At 48.4% G+C, this 27765-nt stretch overlaps 1 protein-coding gene across 8 annotated transcripts in view; it reads right to left on the bottom strand.

The window, feature by feature from the left end:
- Positions 1–203: 203 nt before the first annotated feature.
- RNF44 (ring finger protein 44) overlaps positions 204–27765 on the bottom strand; it is a 123985-nt gene continuing 96423 nt past the window's right edge. For 7 of the 8 annotated variants that reach the window (XM_077326341.1, XM_077326342.1, XM_077326340.1 and 4 more), the window contains 5 exons: positions 26827–26945; positions 26607–26694; positions 25849–25970; positions 22085–22184; positions 204–17452 (listed from right to left, as the gene is read on the bottom strand). In XM_077326341.1, coding sequence (XP_077182456.1) covers positions 17390–17452; positions 22085–22184; positions 25849–25970; positions 26607–26694; positions 26827–26945 — 492 coding nt within the window. In that variant the 3' untranslated portion in view covers positions 204–17389. The remainder of the gene's footprint in view (positions 17453–22084; positions 22185–25848; positions 25971–26606; positions 26695–26826; positions 26946–27765) is intronic. The other variant, XR_013229151.1, reaches the window with a different exon arrangement.

Genomic DNA, 27765 nt, shown 5'->3' with positions numbered 1-27765 from the left:
CAGTCTGGACTGGAAGAAAGGTGTAAAACAGTGGTCCCCAACCTTTTTATCACCGGGGACCACTCAACGCTTGACAATTTTACTGAGGTCTGGTGGGGGGGGTAGTTTACTCCTCTACTCTCAACCACTGCCCTAACACTCTCTGATCGCTATGGTAATGTTTAAACATCCCTTTAAAATAAGATACAGACACGCCACAACAATGAACATAAGGTACATTTTATTTTCATGGAAATTTTAACTCATGACAATGACAAATCAATGGGAAACCTGAGCTTGTTTCTCTGCAACGAGATAGTCCCATCTGGGAGTGATGGGAGACAATGACACCCAAAGTGTGTTGTAAAGGGCCGGGGGGGGGGGGGATGAAGTAAAGAGCCGGTGGGGGGGGGGAGAAGGCGTCCTTCGGGGCCCACCTCCAATTAGTCAAAGGACCACATGTGGTCCGCAGCACACAGGTTGGGGATCGCTAGTGTAAAAGAGAGAAGAAATATCAGGGTTAGGTGAGATGTCTGATACAAGAAGATAAACAGTCCTATAAAAAATTACATAAAATCTTACAAATTCTAAAAATATAAAATATAAACTTTGTCAGTTTAATGTTTCATTGCTTGCCCCAGTTCTGCTGCTTGCCCAGTTCTGCATTTTGTTTGGAGGCGGGGGTAAATATATAGCAATGTCAACTCTCTTAACTGAATTGATTAGATGGAATCAGGCTGAAAGGCCAGTAGAAATCAGATGTATTCAACTCCATTTTAGAGGCCCTGCAAAACTGCTTAAAGACTTGGAAGACCCCTGATTTCTTAAGGTAGTGTTGGGGGGGGGGAGGGATTCTCAGCAGATTTTGATTGCTAGATCTAAGAACTCTCTGGAAGACATAATGGGAAAGGTGGTCCCACCAATATGATAGCCCTAGACCAGCGGTCCGCAACCTTTTCAAAGTTGCGGACCGCTGCCAAGGGGTGGGGGGAGAGGTCGACCCGGGGGCCAAAACCTTGAACCTGATTTAACAAACTGATGACACCCCAGCCAGAAACTTCTGATCAGCTGGTCAAGGGGGTGCATATAATGCTTAATAAAAATTGAGAGATAATAGCTCGTTGTGGAACCCTATGTGTCAGGGTGCACCACTTGGAGGATCTCTCCTTTAGTGTGACCCACGGCCTCCAATCTTGGAGAAATTTTGCATCAATATTAAGGGACTGTTTTCATCAGTCCTTCCTGTAAGCGGCCGAGGCATAGGAAGAGAGAGAAAAATTATGCAAGTAAATGACTGGCTACGTCAATGGTGTCGACGGGAACAATTTGGATTTCTGGATCATGGTCAACGATGTCAATATGAGGGGCTATTATCCGGAGACGGAGTGCACCTCAGAAGGGATGGAAAAAGTATTTTTGGGAGAACCCTTGCACACCTCGTGAAGAGGGCTTTAAACTAGACACAAAGGGGGAGTGAAATGTAAATTCAGAACTTGGTGTGATGGCAAGATCTGAACATGAGAAGATCTCAAATCTACAGGGAACGTTACATAAGCAGGGAACTACTAGATTACAAGGAAGTTCAAAAACCAAAACCTTGAGGCACACAAAGGATGGATTACGATGTATCTACACTAATGCACAAAATATGGGAAACAAGCAGGAAGAACTAGTAGTCGTAATAGAGGAAGAGGGCTATGACCCAATAGGAATCACAGAAACTTGGTGAGATAATACTCACAATTGGAATACTAAAATTGAGGGGTACAATCTATTCAAAAGGGACAGAAAGAAAAGAAGGAGGGAGGTGTAGCAATATATGTCAGGAATCTTTATACTTGTGAAGAAATACAGGTACCCAAGCATGAAAGTTCAGTTGAGGGAGTAGGAAATGAAAGTGGTATTATTGTGGGTGTCTTCTATAGACCACCAAGCCAGTCAGAGGATTTGAATGAAATACTGCTAGACCAAATTACAAAATTTTCAAAAAAGGGGGAAACAGTGGTCGGGTGACTTTAATTACTTTAATTACCTTTTGGAAGACCAACTCTGCTAAAAATGCAAACTCCGTTAAATTCTTCACTTGTCTTGCCGTCAGCTTCATTTCCCAGAAAGTCCCACATACTTGAGGGACCGCCTACCGCCCTATATCCCCCGCAGGGCTTTACGCTCAGTGGGAGAAAATCTCCTGATTGTTCCTGGCCCTAGAGAAGCGTGCCTGGCCTCAACCAGGGCCAGGGCCTTTTCGATCCTGGCCCCTACCTGGTGGAACGAGCTCCCGGGTGAGCTGCGGGCCCTGCAGGATTTACCAGTTTTCCGCAGGGCCTGCAAGACGGAGCTCTTCCGCCAGGTTTTTGGTTGAGGCCGGGGTCAGCGAATGAGTGCCAACATCCCCCCCCCCCCCAGACCTAGCATCTCCTCCCTACCCTCCCTGCCGCTCTGATAGCAGGGGTGGGAATAATAAGTTCCGCCATGTTGGGATTATTTTAAAGTCTTTTAATGGGTATTTTAATGGGGATAGGACTGCTGTGACCCGCCACGAGCCTACAGGGAGTGGCGGGATATAAATCCAATTAATAATAATAATAATAATAATAATAATAATAATAATAGAGTGGGGAACCAGGGGCTCTGCTATTTTAGACTTGATTCTCATCAATAGGGAAGAACTGGTAGATGAGGTGGAAGTAGTGGGCATACTTGGTAGCAGTGACCATGTGCTTTTGGAATTTTCAATTGTGAGAAAGAGAAAACCTTTACGTAGTCGTACGTATAGTCCACAAACACCTGGTTTCTTTAAATGAAACAATGTCCTCTGGGCCAGATGAACTGCATCCAAGGGTACTAAAAGAACTTGCAGATGTCATCTCTGAACCTCTGTCCATTCTTTTTGACACTTCTTGGAGAACAGGTGAGGTGCCAGAGGATTGGAGGCAGGCAAATGTTGGCCCCATCTTCAAGAAAGGGAAAAAGGAGGATCCAGGTAATTATCAACCCGTCAGCTTGACATCTGTAGCTGGCAAAATTTTGGAACAAATAAACACTCTGTCCTTGAACAGCTGGAACTGAGAGCTAAGGAGAAATGTGGGGTATACATTAATAAATAAATAAATATATCTCTAGCTGTCTTTCACTTCCTGTTTTCTAAATCACACGAACATTGTACCTGTATAGCATGATCACACACCACCTTTTAAATAGTCATTTCTTGCATCTTCAATTACTTCTCCTCTGATATAACGAAGAAAAATTTTGGAACAAATAATCAAACACTCGATCCTTGAACAGCTGGAAATGAGAGCTGAGATTTCTAAGACTCAGCATGGGTTTTAGAATCATAGAATCATAGAGTTGGAAGGGGCCATACAGGCCATCTAGTCCAACCCCCTGCTCCACGCAGGATTAGCCCTAAGCATCCTAAAGCATCCAAGAAAAGTGTGTATCCAACCTTTGCTTGAAGACTTCCAGTGAGGGGGAGCTCACCACCTCCTTAGGCAGCCTATTCCACTGCTGAACTACTCTGACTGTGAAAAACTTTTTCCTAATATCTAGCTTATATCGTTGTACTTGAAGTTTAAACCCATTACTGCGTGTCCTCTCCTCTGCAGCCAGCAGAAACAGCATCCTGCCCTCCTCCAAGTGAACCTTTCAAATACTTAAAGAGGGCTATCATGTCCCCTCTCAACCTCCTTTTCTCCAGACTGAACATTCCCAAGTCCCTCAACCTATCTTCATAGGGCTTGGTCCCTTGGCCTCAGATCATCTTCGTCGCTCTCCTCTGTACCCTTTCAATTTTATCTACGTCCTTCTTGAAGTGAGGCCTCCAGAACTGCACACAGTACTCCAGGTGTGGTCTGACCAGTGCCGTATACAATGGGACTATGACATCTTGTGATTTTGATGTGATGGCTCTGTTGATACAGCCCAAAATGGCATTTGCCTTTTTTACCGCTGCATCACACTGCCTGCTCATGTTTAGTTTACAATCCACAAGTACCCCAAGGTCTCGTTCACACACAGTGCTACCTAGAAGCGTATCCCCCATCCAGTAGACATGCTTTTCATTTTTCTGACCCAGATGCAGAACTTTACATTTATCTTTATTAAATTGCATCTTGTTCTCATTTGCCCATTTTTCCATTGTGTTCAGATCTCGTTGAACTCTGTCTCTATCTTCCGGAGTATTTGCCAGTCCTCCCAATTTGGTGTCATCTGCAAACTTGATGAGTAATCCCTCCACCCCCTCATCTAGATCATTAATAAATATGTTAAAAAGTACCGGGCCGAGCACCGAGCCCTGAGGTACCCCGCTACTCACCTCTCTCCAGTCTGATGAAACACCATTGACAACAACTCTTTGAGTGCGGTTCTCTAACCAATTCCCTATCCACCTAACTATCTGAAAATCCAGATTGCAGTCCTTCAACTTATCCATCAGAACATCATGGGGAACCTTGTCAAAAGCTTTACTAAAATCCAAGTAAATGGTTTTGCAAGAACAAGTCAAGTCAGACCAACCTAACCTCTTTTTTCGAGAAAGTGACTATCTTGCTGGATCAGGGGAATGCCGTGGACATAGTTTATCTGGATTTCAGTAAAACTTTTGATAAGGTTCCACATGATATTCTTGCTGACAAGTTAGTAAAATGCAGTATGGATCCTAATTCTGTCAGGTGGATCAATAACTGGTTGATGAATCATACCCAGAGGGTACTTGTTAATGGTTCAGCATCTTCTTGGAAAAGAGTGACAAGTGGAGTACCCCAAGGATTTTTCCTGGGGCCTGTGTTGTTCAACATATTTATAAATTATTTGGATGAGGGAACAGAGGGGATACTTATTAAATTTGCAGATGATACTAAACTGGTAGGGGTAGCAAACACAACTGAAGACAGCAACAGAATATAGGATGATCTTGATAGGCTTGAGAAGTGGGCTAAACTGAATAAAACTAAGTTCAATAGGGTAGGAAAAACCCAATACACCAATATAAGTAGTCAAATTACAAGGTACATAAAAACATCTGGCATTAACAAGATAAAAGAATCATTGATAACTTAAATATTATAAAAGATAATAACATTCCAGCTATGAGAATCGTTCTGGTTTTAAAACTCACAAGCATTATCTCAAGCAATTGAGACTATCTCTACCTAAGTTGCTCCGAATCCAACCAGCTCCTTGTTTTGATTGCTCTCCAAGCAAATCTGGCCACGACAGAAGTTATTTCTGTGCTTTTGTCTGACAACTTGTCTGTGATTGCCTCTGAGTTGGGCTTGTTCTGTAGGGAAGATATAAGTTCTCCCCTGAATTGATCGTATAGCCTACATTGGAGTAATACATGTTCAGATGTCTCAATGCTCCCATCCTGGCAGATGCATAAACGATCACAGGTGGGTATTTTTTTTGAATAAGCCTTCCCTAAAAGCGGATGGGAGCATGTTATATCGTAAGAGAGTAAATGATCTCCTATGTTCTGGGAAAACAAGATTAGATAAATAAGGTAATGGCCTCAAATTATTAACTGGAGGCATTGGAAAAAGTGGATTTTTTACTTGATTGAAATCCTGTTGGCGATGGATATCTAGGATTCTTTGTTTTATCGTTTCCTTTGCTCGGTTGAAACCCAGAGACAGTATTAATTGTTTGGATAGACCATATGAGCAAAGTTTTTTCTCAAGAGTGGATATCCACGGTACAACCAATGATTCAGACATCATTAGGTAAAGCAAACCCTCGCAGTTGCTCCCGGCCTGATGCCTGAGGGAGCCCCCAGCAGTCGCGCGGCTGCCGGGGGCTCCCTGCCCGGCTGCCTGACGCGGCGAGAGGCGCTTCGTGCCTCTCGCCGCGTCAGGCCACCGCCTGAGGGAGCCCTCGGCAGTCGCGCGGAGCGCAGCTGCCGGGAGCTCCCTGCCTGACGCGGCCTGACCTCCTCCAACAACAACACGGAGCTCCGCAGCCCGCCGCCGAGCCGCTGGCTGCACTTGCCTCCCGACGCCGCCTCCTCCAACAACGAGTCGCCCAGAAGCCGGTGGGGCCATCAGCCCAACAGTCCAGAGGCTTCTGCTGCGCTGGCGGCAGTAGCAAAGCTCGCGGCCCCATCCGCGGCGCAGCCGGAGACGTCCGCGCCGCCCCTGACGCCCCCGCACCCAGCAGCTGTGCCTCCGCTGCCTCTTGCTGCTGTGCTGACCTCTGCTGCTGCCGCTGGGCCGAAGCCTCCTTCTCCCGCCCGTCAGCCAGCCAGCCAGCCAAGCTCGTCTCGCTCAGCAAGGCTGCAGGGCCTGCTGCGCGGCCTGTGCGCCCACTCCGCGGGGCGGGGAGAAGAGCCTGAGGAGCCCTCAACGAGCGGCCAGGGCAGCCGGAAGGACGGAACTCAGAGAGGGAGGGAGAATGCCTCCGAATGGCTCTCCGCTCTTCCTCCCTCCTACACTTGAGGTAGGCTGCTCCACGGGGGGGGGGGGGAATTAACTGCTAGGGCCCGCTGGGACTCCGCCGCCGCTTCTCGGCCTTTTGGCTAAGATCAAGTGTAGGACTCCGCCTCCGCAACGCCAGGACTCCCGGGACACATGCAGCCGCTCGCCGCCGCTGCAAGACCTGCCGAAAGACTGCAGGTCGTCCCCCCCCATACCCACTCTCACTGCTAGCGCCCATTGCATTTCAATCTGCAACGGGCTATATTTCTAGTATGATATATGGGAGTTTCTACGGCCATTTGATTGGAATAGTACTCCCAGATATTTGTAAAATCTGACCTGTTCTATGGGTGATGAATTGAGATGCCATGTATATGTTTTAGGTTTGTTACCAAAAACCATAATCTTTGTTTTTGAATGATTGACCTCTAGCTGGTTCAATCGGCAGTAAGTACCCAGTAGAACCAAGGCCCTTCTCATTCCATGTGGCGTTCTTGATAACAGGACAGCATCATCTGCATAGAGCAGTAGCGAGATATGTTTGTTAGCTAATCTGGGGAGATGTAATTCACTATTCTGAAAATGTTCAACCATATGTTTAACCGCTCCTAGCGGAGCGGATTAAATAAAGCAGTAAGGGCCCCGAGGGCGGCCCTGTCCGGGATGGGGAAGGGTGCCGATAGGCCCCTTCCCCCGGACTGACAATTGAAGGGGCCAATCGGCAGCCGCGAAGCACCTGCCAATTGGGTCCGATTGTCAGTCCGGCGGCAAGGGACCAATTGTGAGCCGCGCACAACGCCTCCCGATCTGCCCCTTCCACTCTCCCCACATTCGCCCGCCGCCATTACTTCGCTCACCTTCCCGACGGTGGCGGCGGAGCCAGCAGCGGTGGCAGCAGCGGCGACGGAGCCACTGGCAGCGACAGCAGCAACGGCAGCGGAACCGGCAGTGGAGGCGCCGGCGGAGGTGCGGCTGCCGGTGGTAGAGCCGGCATCAGCGGCAGCAGCATCAGAGCCACCACTTGCGGTGTAGCAACCAGCGCCGGCAGAGCCCGCGGCGGAAGAGCCGCGATCACCGGCGCTGCCAGCGCCCCCCCGCTCGGCGGTGGAGCCGGAGCCGCGATCGCAAGCAGCAGCGGGGCCGCGATCGGTGGCGGCGGTGCCTGGCCCGCGATTGGAGGCGGCAGCAGAGCCCTGATCGGCCGCACCTGTGGGCCCGTGATTGGCGGCGGCAGCACCAGAGCCGCCAGCGCCCACCGCCCCCACACAGACTCCCCTGCTTCAGGTAGGCCACGGCGAGGGGGGGGCCGCTGGACTAACAGCTAGCGCCCGCTGTATTTACACTACAGCGGGCTTATTTTCTAGTCATTTATAAAGATGTTAAACAGTAGGGGTGATAAAACACAACCCTGCTTAACTCCCCTAAGTGCTTTAATAGAATTAGTCAGATGACCATGGGCGTTACACTTAATTCTGAGGGTGTCATGGAGGATGGGAATGAATTGTTCTCTCTTGCCCCAGAGGGACAGACCAGAAAGAATGAGATTAAATTAATTCAAAAGAAATTCCATCTAAACATCCGGAAGAAGTTCCTGACAGAGCGGTTTCTCAGTGGAACAGGCGTTCTTGGGAAGTGGTGGGTTCTCCATCTTTGGAAATTTTTAAACAGAGGCTAGATAGCCATCTGATGGAGAAGCTGATTTTGTGAAGGCAAAGGGGTGGCAGGTTACAGTAGATGAGTGATTGGGATGTGAGTGTCCTGCATCGTTCAAGGGGTTAGACTAGATTACCCATGGTGTCCCTTCCAACTCTAGTATTCTATGATTCTATCCTTATAGTACCAATGTGTACTGACTTGAGCAAGGAAACGAAGGACATAGGACTTTGCATTTTAATTATACCTGCCACATAGATGAAGCAGGGTTACATATCTGGTTTCTCCTGCTGAGTAAAAAAAAGTGTGCTGAGGCAGTGAGTACTGCAGGCCCCTAAAGTACAGCCAGTTTTTGGAAGGATTTGCTAATCATGCCATATATTTAGAGGCAGCAGGATTATGTGTGATCACTCACTGGTAAATTATTCTTTACTATACCTTCTAGTACTCAGCTTTTACTTGATAGCTGCAGGTCTCTTGCCTGCAGTCCTGGCAAAAGCAGAAGTCTAGATTGGGCTTTCTCAACTGGAGTTTTGTGAAACCCTGAGGTTTGCAGTAGCACCAGAAGGACTTTGCTAATTGGGTGGGAATTTATATCCTTGCCAGCTATGCCTCATTGCACATGGTAGCAACTGGAGTCCAGAAAGGTAAGTACTCTTATGTTAACTTAACTATCGCAGGGGGAGTGGCATGGGCCTGCCCCAGTCAAATTTCTGGCATGAGGGTGGGGGTGTCTAAGTGGCATAGCCTGCTCTGACCCTGTTTCTCAAGACTCCCACTGCAGACTCCCTTTGGTGAAGAAGAGAGCCAGCCCAGAGTGCAGGTATGCTTCTGTTCACAAATCATCTGAAATTTTCTGTACTGACACTGCACTCTAGGAGTGTTCTGGAGTAAAGAAGCAAAATGCAGTCTTGGGCTGTATCAACAGAGGTATCCTATCTAAACCACAAGACGTCAGTCTAACTGAACATTGCAGGCTTTCTCAACCAGGGTTTCATGAAACCTTGGGGTTTCTTGAAAGACCTGGAAGTGTTTCTTGAATGGGTGAGAGCTAATTTATTTTTAAAATTTATTAAACATTTATCAGGTGATATGACCATATATGATCATGTCAACACGTCCAGCCCTCCCAAAATGGCCAGTGATCGGCCTGGAGGGAGTGGGAAGGGGAAGGGCTCCGGGCAGGAGTGTACACAGCTAAGTTTCCCAACCATATTGTGCACCTTTGCACCACTTCTGGAGTTTCTCAAAGCCTGAAGAATGTTTCAGGGGTTTCTCAACAGTAAAAAAGTTGAGAGAGGCTGATATACTGCATTGGTCAGGCCCCATCTAGAATACTGTGTACAGTTTTGGAGGCCTCACTTCAAAAACGGCATGGACAAAATTGAGAGAGTTCAGAGGAGAGTGACGAGGATGGCCTGGGGCCTGGGGACCGAGCCCTATAAGGAAAGGCAGAGGGACTTCGGAATGTTCAGCCTGAGGAAGAGGAGAGGGGACAGGATTGCTGATTTTAAGTATCTGACAGGCTGTCACTCAGAGGGGGGCAGGGAAAGGTTCCTGTTGGTAGCAAAGGATAGGACCTGTAGTAATGGGTTTAAACTATGTGTAGAACGATATTGGCTAGATATCAGGGAACAAAATTCAGAGTAGTTCAGCAGTGGAATCAAATGCCTAGGAAGGTGGCCTAAGGTGGTGAGCTCCCCCTCACTGGCAGTCTTCAAGCAGCAGCTGGACAGATCCCTTGGATGTTTTAGGCATTAAGCAGGAGGTTGGACTAGAGGTTGGACTAGAGTTGGCCCCTTCCAACTCTGATTCTGATTGCTGTATACTTTAGAGCAGTGGTCCCCAACCCCCAGTCTGGGGACCAGGACCAGTCCGTGGATCAGTTGGTACTGGGCCGCAGCTCCTCGTCCTCCACCCCGGCTGCTGCTTCAGGGGCTGCCCTGCCACTCTGCCGCCGGATCACCTTTGGTGCTCTCTGGTGGCCACCATGGCTGGGGCTCCCTCTCGGCATGGCAATGTGCAGCTGCTGCTGGCAGCGCCCCCCAGTGGTCGGCAGGAAGTCAGGGGCGCTGGTGGAAAAGCAAGTGGAGCGAGGGCTCAGGCAGCGATGTCCCTTAGTAAAAGACTACCCCTCCCCCCAGGCCTCAGCAAAATTGTTACACATTGACCGGTCCCCAGTGATAAAAAGGTTGGGGACCACTGCTTTAGAGGGAGGTACAGAAGCTTTATCAGATGACTAGTAAAAAAGCCCACTGCAGTCAAAATGCAGTGGGAGCTAGGAGGGCATGCCATGAGGGCGGCGGGGCTGTGCGGGCTGGCTTGGGAAGGCCGGGTTTGCGCTGTGGGGCCGGGGGCTCGCGTCCTACCTGGATTGCGGTAGGCTGGCAGGCCGTGGTGGAAGGCATCGGCACCACCGCGGGGGGCTCCTGAAGGGTGTCGCTGGCGGCGGCGGTCCCGAGGCGTCCTCCGGTGGGCGGCGGTGGCTGGGCGGCCCATGGGGGCGATGTCCCGTGACAGCGCATCCGGCGGCGACTCAGGAGGCGGGTAGGGAGCCCCCTAGTTTAATGCAGTCAAGTTTAATGCAGCCAGAGTGCATTTGTTATGTTCTGTCCCAGCACCTGTGGTAGCCAGTGGCCATCTTTACATGTAAGTTTTGCATCTAGGAAGAAATCTAGATAACTGCCATCTTTTGGTATTTCGTCCCTTACTGTCCTAAACGTTAGCCTTCTGCATATTTCTTGTACAAGGGATTCTGCCTTCCAGAAGTACAGTCCGTCTTCTGTTTATCTCTAATAAATACGCTGACAATTGCACTGCCTCCTCTTTACACGCACACCAATAAGGACTGCAGTCATTACTTAAAACTTTTATAAAAAGGGAACCTAGGTGAGTAGATGCACTGTTGCACATTTGCGTTTTATAAAAGGAAAGAAGGTCTTCAGTTGTTGTTGTTAGGTGCGAAGTCGTGTCCGACCCATCGCGACCCCATGGACATTTAAGTTTGCACCTACTGCTTCAGTGCCTCCATCCAGCCACCTCATTCTCTGTCGTCCCCTTCTTCTTTTGCCCTCGATCGCTCCCAGCATTAGGCTCTTCTCCAGGGAGTCCTTCCTTCTCATGAGGTGGCCAAAGTATTTGAGTTTCATCTTCAGGATCTGGCCTTCTAAGGAGCAGTCCGGGCTGATCTCCTCTAGAACTAACTGGTTTGTTCACCTTGCAATCCAAGGGACTCGCAAGAGTCTTCTCCAGCATCAGAGTTCAAAAGTCTCAATTCTTTGACGCTCGGCCTTCCTTATGGTCCAACCTTTGCAGCCATACATTGCAACTGGGAACACCATAGCCTTGACGAGACACACTTTTGTTGGCAGGGTGATGTCTCTGCTTTTTAGGATGCTGTCTAGATTTGCCATAGCTTTCCTCCCCAGGAGCGAGCGTCTTTTAATTTCTTTGCTGCAGTTCCCATCTGCAGTGATCTTGGAGCCCAGGAAAATAAAATCTGTCACTATCTCCATTTCTTCCCCATCTATTTGCCAGGAATTGAGAGGGCCGGATGCCATGATCTTTGTTTTCTTGATGTTGAGTTTCAAGCCAACTTTTGCACTCTCCTTCTTCACCCGCATCAACAGGCTCTTTAGTTCCTCTTCACTTTCTGTCATTAGAGTGGTATCATCAGCATATCTGAGGTTGTTGATATTTCTCCCTGCAATCTTGATCCCAATTTGTGACTCCTCTAATCCTGCTTCAGTAGTGGCAGGGAAAAGATTATGGCCAGAAATAACATTGGGGTGAGACCCACCAACCCACTGACAGAAACTATGGGCACCTTACAGGCACTCATTCTCAGAGATGTTAGTTTTAGTACAACCTTATCCTAGACTCCATCCATGCTTTGGCTTAAAAAGACCCATTCCAACCACAAACTATTGATATGCTACAAGTAGGGTTGTATGTGGCGGCATCAGAATCAGCCGTTCCAGGTTGATGCAGCCAGTGCTGTGCTGTTTGGGGGGGTGCGGGCGCTGGAGCGTAACTCTTGTGAAGCTTGCGCCTGTGTGTGTGCACTGAGTTATGCATCGGTGCCGGTGCCTCCACCCCCCCCCCCCCCAGCACAGCATAGCACGGCACTGGCTGCATCGGCCTGGAACAGCCAATTCAGCCGCCACCGCTCACAACCCTAACTACAAGCAAGTCTTGCAAAGTTTTAGACATCTGAGCCTCTTTTGTGTGGCAATGAATGCAATTTACACAAGACTCTCAAGGAAACCCTGTAGATTCCACAGCTTGCCCTTGGATTTCTTCTATCATGCTGTGGCAGCATATTGTTTCATGATATTATGGCATCTTACTGAATGTCCTGTTGTAATACCAAAACCGTGTCCTAGCTTGGAAGTCTGTCTAACAAAACCAGCATAAAAATGGCCTGGTGTCCAAGCACTACCACACTGAAGGCTACAGCCAGAGACTATTGCTCTCTATGGTGCATTTCTTTTGGCCCAAATAAGTAAGTAAACCTTCAAGCATCTTTTTTAAAGGCAGGCTTAAGCAGATATTTCTTCAGAGCACTTGCCATTATAGTGGCTACCTTTTGATAATCCTGTGGGTGGGGATTAGGGCTGTTTTGGGAGTACAGAATCCAAAGGGTGAGCCTTGTGCTGTGATTAAGCTCCCTTAACCCCCCCCCCCAGCACAGGGCAGTGGTGATGCCAGCAGGGCATTCTGAGCTCCTTGCAGGAAGGAGAGACGTTCTTCTGGAAAGCATGACCTCTGGCAAGAGAAGAGACTGGCCCGCCCTCATTGGTATACATCATACATTTATTAGTGAATATCCCCCTCAAAATCAGCCACAACATTAAAAAAAATAATGATTGCACTACTTGATCAAGCAGAACTAGCAACTTTCATTTTAAAAAAAGTACAAATCTGTTAAAAATTTCAATCAGTATAATACACATATATATAATACAACATACTAGTTATGTTAAATGCTACAAACCAATATGATTCCAATGGAATGGAGAAAAAAAACAAACACTTTTAGAGATTTTAAGAACCTTTTTTCTTCTCTATATATTAGCCTTTTTTCAAATACATACATGGGAAAATGAGGTAACTGTAAAATGTGCAAGTAACAGAGCAAAAAATTATATATATATATATATATATATATATATATATATATATATATATATATATATATATATATATATATATATATATATATATATATATATATATATATATATATATATATATATATATATATATATATATATAAAACTTTCTAACACAGAACAAATGGCCTGGTGCCCTACAGGGAGGCTCCTCTCCTTGTGGGGAAAAGCTGAGCTTTCCCTCTGGAGGGCACGGGGCTGGTATGAAAGAACAGCAAACAGTCCACTATCCCACCACAGGAAATCATTGGTAAACAGTGGCATCTACAGCGCAATCAGCAATCACAAACATCCTAAATAAATGTTTTAGTAATTTTTTGTTTTGTTTTTAAATGATCATTTTTAGCTGCTCATTGGAATAAATTCTGCAGCACACGAGCTGTGAGCTTTCGAGTCACCGTCAGAAGAACCGTAAGGCTTTTCCACCCTCCCCACCTCCAATTACCCTTCCAGCACACTTTTCCCAAAGGGGGGGCGTCAATGGTGGGAGAGGAAGAAGTCAGCACTTAAAACAGGTGGGCAGCACAATTCTGATTGGCTATAAATACAGAAACACCTGTGTTTTTTGTTTGTTTGTTTTTAACACACACACGCACATAAAGACCTTTGGTTATCTGTGTTACGTGAAATAAGTTTTTGTTTTTAAAAAGCTGTGAAACAAGGGGAAAGGTGGGGAAGAGATGATGGGTCTGACACAAGGCACTGGCTTGACATGTGAGGGGAGGGGGGCGACTCCATTGGTCACAGAAGGGCTGGGGAGAAGGAGCTGCTGGTGTCTGTGCAGTATTACTATGGCAAGTGGCCCATTCCTCTGGGTATGTGCAAGGGCCAGGACCTGGCTTAGATATCCAGCTGCAGCTATTCTAACCCTCAAAGGGGGGGGGGAGATGGGGGTAGGAACAAAGAGGTTAGTTATTGGACCCTCTAAAAAAAATGACTGCAAAAACATAACCTAGATCTGCTGAAACATAAGAAATGGGGGGGGGAATCATCATCTTCATCATTCATCATAAATTCAGGCCACTGATTTCTTTAAAAGAAAGCCGGGGCCTGCCCAGCATTCAGCAGGTTAGCTTCAAGTACATTGATTCTGGCAGCAGGCCAGCTGCTTCTCTTCAACAAAAGCCACTGCCAGGCTGTTGCACAATCTGAACTTTGCTATTTCTTATGTTGCCCTGGCTGGTTGTGTGCCTGCATAATGCAAAGGCAGGAGCCAAAGAGTTGGAGGCTCTTCTCCTAACCTGGGCCTGAAGAAGCCCCCACCCAACAGCTTCCAGATCCCTCTTCTCTAATTTCAGATGGGTCAAGAATTCCAGCAACTGCTTGGGGGGGGGGGATAGCTGCTCCCCTCTGCCATGCATGGCAGTGAGCTCCAGTGGCAAAAGGCCCAGTGGCCCAAATCACACTCACAGGCTTTCCCCTGCTTCAGAGGTAAGTATTGCTGAGAGCTGGCATGCTCAGAAAAACACCGACAGCTACACTGAGGCTGCCCACTGTTTTAAGGGAGGCCCCTTCTTCTCAGCCGCCATCCAAGCTCAGAACATTCTACAGAAAAGAACAGAACTGGAAGCAGATTTCTCTTTTGTGAATCCCATTCCCTCTGGGCTGATCCAAACTACTGTAAATATCAAGGGACTCTACCTGCTCCATTAATACCTCTGCTCTGGGACAAAGGGTCACATCAAACCAGAGTCAGGCAGCAGCTTTGGAGGTCCCTGGGTTGAGTACATGGCCCAGCCTAGGGTTTTCGGGCAGCTACTGCTCTCATGTTCTGCCACCCAATGTTCTCTTCAAAAGAGGAAGAAAGACCCAAAAAGGCCAGGCAGAGACTGCAATCAAGAATCACTTCAGAGAGACAGATGTTTGGAGGAAACCAGAGTTACATCTTGTGGGTTGGTGAGAAGCAGACCTGCCCTATAGGGTTACCTAAATCAATGTAGGACAAGACTCCCAAGCTGTCAATAGTTGCAAAGAAAGTAGTATTTTAACAGGTGCAACTTTTCCCACCTCTGCAGCACCACAAAGGAAAAGCTACACTAGCCAAAATTCTCTTAAGGCAGCTATTAACAGCATAGGGGCCCAAATCCTCTATTGAGCCCTGCAACTCCTCACTTAAGATAGAAGTCAAAGCAAAATCGCCACTGCCTCCTCCTGGACCAACCCTAGTTTCAAAACAAACTCTAAATTTGAAGAGGAGGAGGAGGAGGGGAAAGGGAAATTCCCTGAAAAGCGTTAACGGTCCTTGTGAGGTGTTGCGGACATGTGCAGTACAGTGCATGGCAGTAATCAGCTGAGCACAAAGAACTCCCTCGTCCCCACCCCCCATCACCCCACAGCTGGCTAGAGAGTTAGCCAATACCAAGTTCCAAGCTGGTCATAACATGCATGCATAATGTGTGAACATTTACATTAGGTTTTGTCATCCTCTCTGGATCTTCTGCCAGGCTTCAGAACACAAACCAACTACACAGCGAGGGCTTCTCTCTTGCTCCACAGTATCATCATGCAAAACAACTTTCTTTTTTTTTGACAATTATGGGTTTCTGTACCAGGGTGGCAGGTTGGTTGCTTTCTTGCTTTCAATCAGCAGGTGTTTTAGGTAGGATTGTGTGTGCAAACACAGGAAGGCATACAACTTCCGAGTGTACGCTCATCATGGCATTTCAAAAACAAAACACCCACCCATGGCACCTGATCTGGGGGCACAAGCATCAGGCCATGCAGAAAAACTCAACCGAGGGAGGTGGGGGTGGCGGCAGCAATATCAGGCCGGATTGGGTGGGAGATAAACCACGGGAGGGAGGGAGGGAGGGAGGGAATGAAAACGCCTGCCTGGCCCTACCATAAAGGAAAGAAGGCTGGTACAGTGTGGCATTCAGCATCCCAGAGATATTTTGCCAAATGGCTTTTCCCAAGGATTGTGAGTACAAGGGCAGATGAAAACAAGATCAATAAATAATTTGCCATCAGCTCTCTGCCCAGGAGAGGGTCACAGCTGCCCCACAGCTTTCAGGGGCTTAGCCTGAGGTCAGTGCACAGGAGCGAGGAGGGCTTAGCCAGAGCGGCCGGATCAAAGCCTTCTGCTACAAACTGTCAAACAGCTCCCCCCACAGGAGAATATGGGGAGAGAGAATCAGCAATCAGGAATATTGTTTAAAAAATTATACACAACAGTGACAAGAACTTGATTTGAAGTAGGTTCCACATAGACAGGTAACTGAGAAGTGGAGCACCCAAAGGCAGAAGCAGTTGGGTGCACACATGCATATATGTAAAGGGTGGATGAAAACAGGCAGAAATGCCCGCTGGAACATGATTCCCAAATCCCAAAAGGCAAGCCTCGCTAAGAGAGGCTCCACTGGGCTAACTCGATGGAGCAAACAGAGCCAGCTGCTTTATCAAAGATCCCCACTTGCACACTCCTCCTCCAACACCTCATGGGGGGGGGGTGTAGGAATGCCTCATCACCGCCTCACTGCAACAGCAGGGAGGGCAGCGGTATATTGCTGGGCCCTTAAGACAGGCCTTTCTCACACCAACGCTCCCGGTAGCTGCAGGAGTGGTACTGAATTCTACCCAACATCTCAGGTCTGCATGGGGGGGAAGGATGCCTGAGAAGGTGAAAGGGCTAAGAGGTGGCCTTAGGCCATGGTCTGAGTGGGGGCTGCTCACACCAAGCAGCAGCCACCAATCCACTCCCCCCCCTCCCACACACACACGGCCTGCTGTGCAACTCTGGAGCTGGTGGGACTGATGCAGGCACTTCCTTGTCTGCTTTCAAGGACCCCCACCTAGCACCACCAAAAGGAGAAGAGTTCAGACAAAGAAGATCAGGGCCAGACAGCTAAAAAATAAAGGAAACACCAACTCAAAAAAAAAAGGAAGAAAAGGAATGAAAACACCTGGAGCATAATGGCGCAAGGATGGAGAGTCTTTGGAGTGCAAAGCACACGGGGATGCCTCCCCCTGCAAAGCGTGACACTGCAGAGCTGGCGCTGCCACCAGGCCCAGTCCATGCCACGGGGGGAGGGGGAGGAGGTGTCATACATTGCTTATATTCTCACCACATCCCAGGAGAGTCCCCAGAGGCTAAGCATACAGGCTGGCCCAAGCCCCTGTTCCAAGGTCCATATCCTGGAGTGAATTCGTGCAGCAGCGTGTCGACCAGCCTCACTCGGCTTCCCGGTGCACCTCTGAGGCGTCCGCCCGGCAGATTGGGCATGTGCGGTTTGCCTGCAAGGGCCAAGGCAAGAGTGAGACTTTGGAGGCAGCAGTCAAGTTGACCCACAGGGAAGCTCTGGGCTGGATCACATAGACAACCCTTCAGTTGTTGAGACTGTCCAACTCAGCAGAACCACCAGGTCGATACTGCAGGGCCCATTTTCGAGAGGCAAGGCAAATCAGTGTCACTTAGGCAGAATAAACTGCACACATTACTTGATCTAATCGGTTCCATCCATTTGTTAAATACAGATGCCCCAGGCACAAAGTCAGAAGTGACTTGATGGCACTTAACACATCCCACCCTCTGAACAAACAGGTGTGCAGACTGGTTTTGCCTGGCTATCTCTAGTAGAGTTCCCAAGTGCAGAGCGAGAAGGGGGCCTAAGACTGTATACAAATGCATTAAGGAGCTGTAAGGAGGAGTACTAGTTCATCTGAGACAGCATCCTTCACAGGAAGTCTAAATTCTCTCCCAGTTACAGGGCAGAGAACGAAACATTGGACTCACCTGAAGGTTTCTTCTCTCCAGTGGGGCGAAGTCATCCAGAGTGGTTAGGTCCCACCTCTGCTTGCCTAGGTAGGGCAATTGCAATGCAAATTTCTTGCAGCCACTTAGCTGGTGACCAGAGCCTGACCTTCCAGTTGTTCCCAAGCCCTCCTGCATTCTCATATAATGTCAGGCTGTTGTTTGCTTGTTTGTTTATTTATTTATTTAGTGTGTGTGTGTGTGAATGTGCACTCTATCCCTTGTGCGGGATGTGTATGACTTTGCCCCACTGGAGAGAAGACACCTTCAGGTGAGTCCAATGTTTCGTTCTCCTACAGTGGGGCCGAAATCATCCAGAGTGGTTAGCAGGACCCAAGCTGTGCCTGGAGTGGGAGACTACGTGTCGCATTCTCTCTAAATTTATTTGTTGCAAGACACAACAGCCGAAGAACTTGGAAGTAGACAGCGTGGTCTTCGAGATGTGATCAACTTTCCAATGTTTGAGCCAAATGTTACAACGAATGTTAAGATTGGCTGGCTATGCCCTTGTGCAGAAGTGAAAAGCGTCCTGGGACTCATCCGTGGCAAACTCCACCACCCTCTTGATCTTCAGGAGGGACTCTTTTGCCTCCATATTGGAGAAAATTCGGAGATTTCACCATGCTGTCAGTCCAGATGACAATGGCCTGAGTGAAGTTGGATAGGGCTGCAGAAGCTCTGATCACCATGGAAGGAGCCTCATAGTTCTTCTTAAGATTGTACTCATTTTTCTTGTCTATTGCATCCTTCAGAGGATTATCTCCATCTTTAGTGAGTAAGTCTCCCAAGTGGAGGGTGATTGCCAGAGCATCAACAAGTGGAACTTTTAGATCCTCCATCGCCTCCTGTGTGAGAATGTACAGTCTTCTGGCAACGGAAGCCAGAGTCCCCACTGCCTGGAATAGGCCAGTTGGATTTTGGGATATCGTCAGAGCTAACTTGGAATGGATGGACTGTGTGGGCAGGAACAGGCTGCATGAAACTCCTGGTATCTAGATTAGCTGAAGTCTTTGACTGAGGTTTTTCTCGGACCTCCATCCCATACTTCAGGGTAGAAATGACCTTTGGCAGAAGGTGCTGCAGGCATTCTGCCTGGAAGAGCCTGGTGGATGTGTCTGGGGTATCAATGGGCTTATCTCCTGAAAGCTCCTCCTCCTCCTTCTCTTAAAGAGCCTCAGATAGGGTAGCTGCAGAATGTGCCTTGCTGGGGGAGCATGTTCTGCGTCCGTGCCAGGCTTGACCCATGTGCACCTGTGTAGGTTTGGCTGCTCCCCCCCTGAATTTGTATGAGGCAGGTGTTCTCCTGCTCAGAAACATCAGTGGCATAGCATTCTGAATCTGTCAATTGCTGTTCCTTGCAGCCCCTAGGGGGCATACGGAATGGATGGGAACTCGCCCCATGAGTGCCCCCGGCTGACTCCCTAGCCCTCTTGGGCCAAACCTTGCTCCATTCAAGGAAACCCAGGAACATTTTTTTCCCGGTGGCCCCTTTGAGAGGAATGGCCCATGGCAGACCTTGGCGGAGAGTAGAGGTCAGCTCCCCCCTCATCAGCACTGAGCTCAGAGCCGAAAATGTGCAGATAGGGGGAAGAAGCCAACATGTTTGGGGATCGCATGGGCGGCACCATTTTGGAAGCCAGGGGAGCCCCCTGGGCGCAGTGATTGTTGCCATCTATTGGGGACTTGTTCTCCGAGCTCTGGGATGCCCCTGTTGCCCTCAAGAGACTGGAGGTCCAGGGAGCTAGTCCTTGACCATATAGCTCACCTGCAGGGTTCGCTGGCTCTGTGTGCTTCCAGCTGCGTTTCTCAAGTGGCTCTTCAGATGAGCAGTCCTGTGGCTGCTTAGTGCGGCCCCCAGGTGGCATGTGTTCCGGAGCTCCAGAGCGCTTAGAGCCACAGCTGGAGTCTTGCTTCTGCTTCGTTGTAGGCTTCCGGACCACTTTGCGGGAACCAGTGTCTTTTGGTACAGCTCAACCTTTCTCCTTCATGAGAGCCCTTTTGATCCAGCCTTCTATCCTGCCGGGGGTGGGGAATCCACCGCCGCCACCAGCCGTGACCCAATGCATGTCCACTGGAGGAGTTGAGGCCTGGAGCTCCGGGCTGCTCCTCAGGGTCTTCGGCAGCTGCCTCTGACCCTTCCCGCGATTTTTCTCCTGCAGCGTCATCAGTCCTGGCTTCAGCCGCCTGTGGGTAAGTGGGAGCCATGGAGAAAGAACTCTAGCGAAGCCGCTGCCCAAGTCCTCCTGCAAGGGCTTCTGCTGGCGCCCACCCACCTCCCGAGGGCCCGACAAGGGTGCCTCACTTCCCCCCATGGCCACCACTGCCTCCACGAGATTGTTGTGTGACTTCACGCGCATGTGCGTGCCGCCCCCACCATTGGGGTCGTGACGGTAAGGTGGTTGAGAGCCACTGCTCTAGCAGCTTTCTCAGAGTTGCAGTTGCAAGGAAGTTGCTTTTAGTAGAAAAATATCCTCTTTTCACAATTGTGTTTTTTTGTAAATCCAATGGATTCTATTGATCAGGAGCAGAGCTCAGGATCTCCTGCCTAGGCAATAGGGCAATCTAAAACTGGAAGGTTACGCTCTGGTCACCAGCTAGGTGGCTGCAAGAAATTTGCATTACAATTGCCCTACCTAGGCAAGCAGAGGCCTGACCTAACTACTCTGGGTGACTTCAGCCCCACTGGAGGAGAACTAATAAGAATCGATCACATAAGATATCAACTGACAGTAAGGACGGGTACCTAACTTCTATGCAAACGCACAAAGGAGTTGAGGGACACCCAGAAACCTTCAGAATCTTTCTTAAGAAAGCATTTCTTAGGAACAGAAAGCACAGAGTAGAAGTCATCAAAAGACAAGTTTTCACCAAGAGGAAGGCAAGCATTAGGTTCTCCAAAGGTGCACACAGAAACCAATGCTATGAAGTTAATCCAGAATGACAGCTGAACAAGCAGCTTGCCAAGTCTACAGAGGATACCCTACGGAGGATAACTCCAGACAGCGCAACCCAAAGCAGACAGTACAGAACTTCAGAAGAATTTCTCTGAAATGGGTGACTGGATAAGGAAAAGGAAACTTCGTGGAAGCAAGTCCAAATTTCTTCACACAATGCATAACTGACCTTACCAGTGAAACAGCATGGGAACAGAAGAAGTTAATGATGTTTCTTAAACTGGTACAGTAGAAAAGAGCAAGAGTCCAGTAGCACTCTGAAGACTGACAAAATTCTAGCTGTATCTGAAGAAGTGAGCAGTGATTCAGAAAAGCTCATCCCAGAAATTGTTTGCCTTTAAGGAGCTACTGGATTCCTGCTCTTTTCTACTTCTACAGACAGACTAACATGGCTGTCCATCCTGATTTGATATAGTTATATGCCACCTTTCTACTATATGGTTGGATCCAGACAGCAGCTGGCACAAGAACCATGGACGGTTGCTGTATTCCCTCTTGCAATCCTAGGGAAATTGCTCCCTGGGGTTGAAAGACGAGGGTAGACTAGCAGTTGCATGAGTCAGGGGGCATGTACTGGGGAGTAGGCAAAAATCACCCCTTCTATGGTCAGCAGGGAATACAGAAAAGATCCACAATCATTACAACAACTGATCGCTGGATCTCACCAAATGGCAGAAAAGGGGTATACAAATGTATTCCATAAAGGGTTCGATGGAGGGAGCCTTACACTCTCTTCTCCCCCCCCCCCATGGAATAGCTTTGAGAGTTTTGGGGTCAAAAAGTGGGACACAAATCTAATAATGTTAATAAGGTTAATAAGAGAACCCAACCACTTGCAGGACTCCCAGCCACTGAGTGTAGCAATGGCTATTCACTTAGATGTCTTTCAAACATAGGAAAACCCCTAGATGGCTGCTAGATGGCGTCCCAAGAGTTGGATTCAATCCCATTGTCCCTCTTGATGCTGGGGACAAATAAATCAGGGGTGACAGTTGCATTCACAAGCCTGTTTGTTGGCTTCCTGATGGCATTTGGTCAGCCGCTGTCCAAACAAGCGAGAGGGGGACGACGCCTTGAACATTGCTGACTCACTCATTAACAGGCAGCACAGAAGAGAACTTCTCAGCCCCTGGAACCCTGGGTCAATGCAGCAGACCTTACCTTTAGCCACTTGTCGATGCACTTGGCATGGAACTCATGGTTGCAGGGCAGAACTCGCAGAAGCTGCCTTACTTCAAAGTCACTGAAGCACACAACACACCTGGGGTGGGGGAAGAATCCAGTCAGCATCAATGCAGCACCAAAAGGGTTGGGGGAGAGAAGAAATGGAGCCCACAAAAAGTGACCCCAAGTATTATATAACTGAATGGCACTAGTCTCTTTGATCTGTTCCCAACAGTTGTGCATCCAGCATCCTAATGAAATATTGACTTCTCAATGAGATTGTACAACTTCCCTAAGAAACTCTTTCCACTGCCCAATTGGTCACAGTTTTGCTCACAGCATCCAATACAAATTTACTCCACTGAAACATAAACATACTCTTTGGGGAGTGCTTGGTCTCCAAGTTCTCTGCCTGCAGCTGCAAGCAGGGTCAAGTTAAGACATGCTGAGGCCCTAAAAGATGTCAAGTTTAAGAGGCACCCTAGTGTTAATCCCCAAGAATATTCTAACAGTATTTAGAACAATCTGAGGCCGCAATCTGTCAGACATCTGCCAGTCCTGCTTACATTACAGCCAGTAATCAACAGGTGGCTCAGCTTTGTGCAGTCAGTTTGCATCTGTCTGCTCTAGCAAGCTGCTTGCAGGTATTCAAAGCCAGCCTCCCACCTAATAAATTAGCGACATCCCGACACAAGGTATGTGGAATACATACCTTTGTCCCTCCCCCCCCCTCACACACACACTCCTTCTCCCCATTCTGCCCTGCACTAACACCACTTATCACCAATATGCGGATGACACCCAGCTCTTCCTCCTGCTGGATGACTGCCCTGACTCTCCTCTAGAACCCTTAGCCAGATGTCTGGAAGCAGTGACAAAATGGATCAAGCATAATTGTCTGAAGTTCAACCCTTCAAAGATGGGTATAAAGGGACCAAGCGAGGAAGCGTGTCTGCCCATCCTGGACAGTGTGCAGCAATCAGGGACTCACTCTGCCAGGAACCTGGGCATGATCCTGGACAATTGAAGTCCAAGTCACAAAGGCTGCCATTTTACCACCTCCACCAAGCCAAGCTACTAGTGCCCTACCTGGCCCCAGAACATCTAGCCACAGTGATCCATGTGATGGTCACCTCAAGGCTGGACCTCTGCAACTCGCTCTACGCAGGCCTACCCTCATCCTTGATCTGGAAACTACAACTGGTGCAGAATGCTGTGGCCAAGATTCTCACTCAGACATCATGGAGATCCCACATCCAGCCGGCACGTCAACAACTCGACTGGCTCCCAGTTGAATTCTGGATTAAGCTTGAGGTTTTGGTAATCACCTTCAAGGCCGTATACTGTCTGGGCCCAGTGTATCTGAGTGACCACCTCCCTGCCTATATCCCTAAAAGAGCCATATGCTCTGCCACCTCCAACTGGCTGCAGATTCCTGGCCCCAAAGAAGCACATCGGACCTCAACAAAGGCCAGAGCCTTCTCAGTCCTGGCCGCCACCTGGTGGAACGAGCTCCTCGAAGAGATCAGGACCCTGCCCGAACTCCCACAATTCTCAGTTCCTGCAAAAGGGAGCTGCTCCACCAGGCATTTGTGTGAGGCCAATGGACACAAACATCTGTTCCCCTCCCCTCAGATGCCCTTCCACGACTGACCAATCTGACCTGCCCAGGAATTGTCATTGTTGTTCTTGTTAATAATACTGTTCAGCCTGTGATGTTATGTTATAACTATGTTATGACTATGTTCTGCATCTGGGTCAGAAAAATGAAAAGCATGCCTACTGGATAGGGGATATGCTTCTAGTAACACTGTGTGTGAACGAGACCTTGGGGTACTTGTGGACTGTAAACTAAACATGAGCAGGCAGTGTGATGCAGTGGTAAAAAAGGCAAATGCCATTTTGGGCTGTATCAACAGGGGCATCACATCAAAATCACAAGATGTCATAGTCCCATTGTATACGGCACTGGTCAGACCACACCTGGAGTACTGTGTGCAGTTCTGGAGGCCTCACTTCAAGAAGGACGTAGATAAAATTGAAAGGGTACAGAGGAGAGCGACGAGGATGATCTGGGGCCAAGGGACCAAGCCCTATGAAGATAGGTTGAGGGACTTGGGAATGTTCAGCCTGGAGAAAAGGAGGTTGAGAGGGGACATGATAGCCCTCTTTAAGTATTTGAAAGGTTGTCACTTGGAGGAGGGCAGGATGCTGTTTCTGCTGGCTGCAGAGGAGAGGACACGCAGTAATGGGTTTAAACTTCAAGTACAACGATATAGGCTAGATATCAGGAAAAACTTTTTCACAGTCAGAGTAGTTCAGCAGTGGAATAGGCTGCCTAAGGAGGTGGTGAGCTCCCCCTCACTGGCAGTCTTCAAACAAAGGTTGGATACACACTTTTCTTGGATGCTTTAGAATGCTTAGGGCTGATCCTGCGTTGAGCAGGGGGTTGGACTAGATGGCCTGTATGACCTCTTCCAACTCTATGATTCTGTGATACCACCTTGCATTATGACTGTTATTGCATTTATAATATTCCATGTAAGCATTCCACAACGTTCGATGCAAACCGTCCAGAGCTGCAGGGAAGGGCGGTATAGAAATCTAAATAAATAAATAAATCATTTGCTTCTCAGACCTACTCCCTGGTCTCTCTAACCTCCCCCAGACACACACCCAGACTCCCTACCCCTCTCATCTCTTGCGGCAATGCTGGCTGGTCCTGCTGCCGCACCTCCCACACCTTCCCTTCCCGGCCGCTGGCTCTGCCCATGGAGGCTTTACAGCCACCACTTTGGCCACAGACTTGGCCTCCTCCACCAGCCACCCCCCCCACCTCTTTTAGCGTGCTCACTGGGGCAGGACTACAGACATCATATCCGTAGTCACATCCGGTTCAGGGTGCGTGCTAGAAAATGTGTTCCACATCAACAAGGGATCGGCTAGAAGTCTAGTTCTTCTGGTCTCCTATCCTGGAAAATTTGCAGCATTGCAATTTGGCTGAGATGCAGTAAATCTGGCAATATGGGTCATCAGACACTCAGTTGAATCCCCTTCCCTTTGCCCAAAGAGAAGCCCCCTCTTTTCCCTCTCCCTTTTGAAATGAGATCAGAAGCAATCACCTGCCCCTTCACTGTACAGCCATTTTCCTTAGAAGGGTGCTGAGTCAGAGGCCTATTCCCAGTTGATCCCAGTTGATTTTTGACAGCCAGCCAGCAGCAAACTCGTTTGGCAGATACTCCGTCCAAGTTGAGCATATCTCTGTTCAGCCAATGGCCTGATCACGAGTGTCAAACAGGATATGCCCAAATGCCTAATATGTTTGCTGTGAAACCTGCAGCACCTCTGATCAGTAGTCTTACTTCACTTGTACATAAACCTGGATTTGAATGCAGCAAGACAGATAACCCATGCTAGAAAATTAACATTAATTTTATTTTATTTTATTTGTTTTATCTAGACTATGTAATTTTTATCAGTTAATTATAATTATGAATTACCTTTGTTCTCATGATGTTTTATATACCATTAAAGGTTTTTTGAATTTGAAATTTGAAAATTAACATCTAGATGCATCCAGTACCAATGACGGCATTCACTTTGCATGCGCATTCCTCCCAGTCAGTCACCTTGCAAGGTTTCTCGCCCATATTCAGCCACGCCAGCCAAAGCCCTTCCTTCCGAAAACAGCGGCCAAGCCAGTCCTCCTCCCTTGGGATCATTTGAAATACAGATTTCCCCAGCCTACTGCCAGTACTCACAAAGTCTGCTCCGACTGATGGCTCTCTGGGCTGAAACGGTAGGACGGAAGGTGCTCAATGTCTGCTTTGGTGAGTCCCCGTGGCTTGGCCTCCCCTAGTCTTTCAGCAAGGTTCAGTAATGCCTGGGGATAAGAGATAGAAAGTGAATCAGCCCCCTCCTGGAATCACAGAATCATAGAAGAGTTGGAAGGGACATCATGAGTCATCTAGTCCAACCCCCTGCACTATGCAGGACACTCACATCCCTATCTCTCATCTTCTGTAACCTGCCACCCCCTTGAGCCTTCACAGAATCAGCCTTTTTGTCAGATGGATATCTAGCCTCTGTTTAAAAATGTCCAAAGATGGAGAGCCCACCACCTCCCGAGGAAGCCTGTTCCTCTGAGAAACCGTTCTAACTGTCAGGAACTTCTTCTGGATGTTGAGATGGAATTTAGATGGAATCATGTCTCCCCTTCCCCCAAAGAAAACCCCCTCTGCTCTAGGTGACTCCAACCACCCACAAGTGCTGTGAAGAAACTCATTCAGTCTTCTGCCAAGGCTGCCACAGCTCTGCACCTTGCAGTTTTCACCGCCTTCCATGCAGAGGTACTTCCTGTTGTGTCCATACCCTTTCCCCACCACCACCCACTTCTTTAACCCAGAGATACGAAGCTCTGTATGTCACAGTTCGGAGTGCAACTTAAGGTGCAGCCAACAGCCCTGGATGCTTTCCACACTGAGGTTCCTTGGAGAGGGGCAGAGAGAGGCCCACCCACCTCATAGTTTTCCATCTCCACATCGTCCACGTCCAAGTCCAGGCTTATTGTCGGCCCCACCGTTGTTGGTGACACAGGAAGCATTGAACTGCAGTATGAAAGCAGAGAACAGTGATGGTTTGCAGAATCCGCCCCCTCCCCCCGAGGCAGAATCATACCATTGGGAGTGCCCCGTAGACTAGAGCACCTTTTTGCTCCTGATCATTCAAGGGATACTCACAGGAAATATGGCAGGAAGCTCGGATAGTATGGGGGCGGGGGTGGTGGTGGGGGAGGCAGTGGCTGCTGCAATCTGTATCGCTGGGTGTTCAGTCGCCTGGGCATCATGTGTGGATATGGCTGTGGGGGGAACCAAGAGAGAAGTCAGTGTTGCCACAGAAATGGGGGTTGGTGTCTACACCACAGCCTATGGGCATTCTGACCTAAAATTAAATTTAAACACTGAAACAGCAATTATGCAATTATGCAATTTACACATTTTTCTACATGTACATAATTTACTCACATCATGAGAAAGGCGGGATTAGAGGAGTCACAAACTGGGATCAAGATTGCAGGGAGAAATATCAACAACCTCAGATATGCAGATGATACCACTCTAATGGCAGAAAGTGAAGAGGAACTAAAGAGCCTGTTGATGCGGGTGAAGGAGGAGAGTGCAAAAGTTGGCTTGAAACTCAACATCAAGAAAACAAAGATCATGGCATCCGGCCCTCTCAATTCCTGGCAAAAAGATGGGGAAGAAATGAAGATGTTGACCGATTTTATTTTCTTGGGCTCCAAGATCACTGCATATGGGGACTACAGCAAAGAAATTAAAAGACGCTTGCTCCTGGGAAGGAAAGCTGTGGCAAATTTAGAAAGCATCCTAAAAAGCAGAGACATCACCCTACCAACAAAAGTGTGTTTAGTCAAGGCTATGGTATTCCCAGTTGCAATGTATGGCTGCGAAAGTTGGACCATAAGGAAGGCTGAGCGTCAAAGAATTGAGGCTTTTGAATTCTGGTGCTGGAGAAGACTCTTGCGAGTCCCTTGGACTGCAAGGCGAACAAACCGGTCAGTCCTAGAGGAGATCAGCCCGGACTGCTCCTTAGAAGGCCAGATCCTGAAGATGAAACTCAAATACTTTGGCCACCTCATGAGAAGCAAGGACTCCCTG

Source organism: Paroedura picta, chromosome 3 (genome assembly GCF_049243985.1).
Source record: "Paroedura picta isolate Pp20150507F chromosome 3, Ppicta_v3.0, whole genome shotgun sequence".
Classification (NCBI taxonomy): Eukaryota; Metazoa; Chordata; class Lepidosauria; order Squamata; family Gekkonidae; genus Paroedura; species Paroedura picta.
Note: the sequence above shows the minus strand (reverse complement) of the source record. Positions and strands in the feature narration are given on the sequence as shown.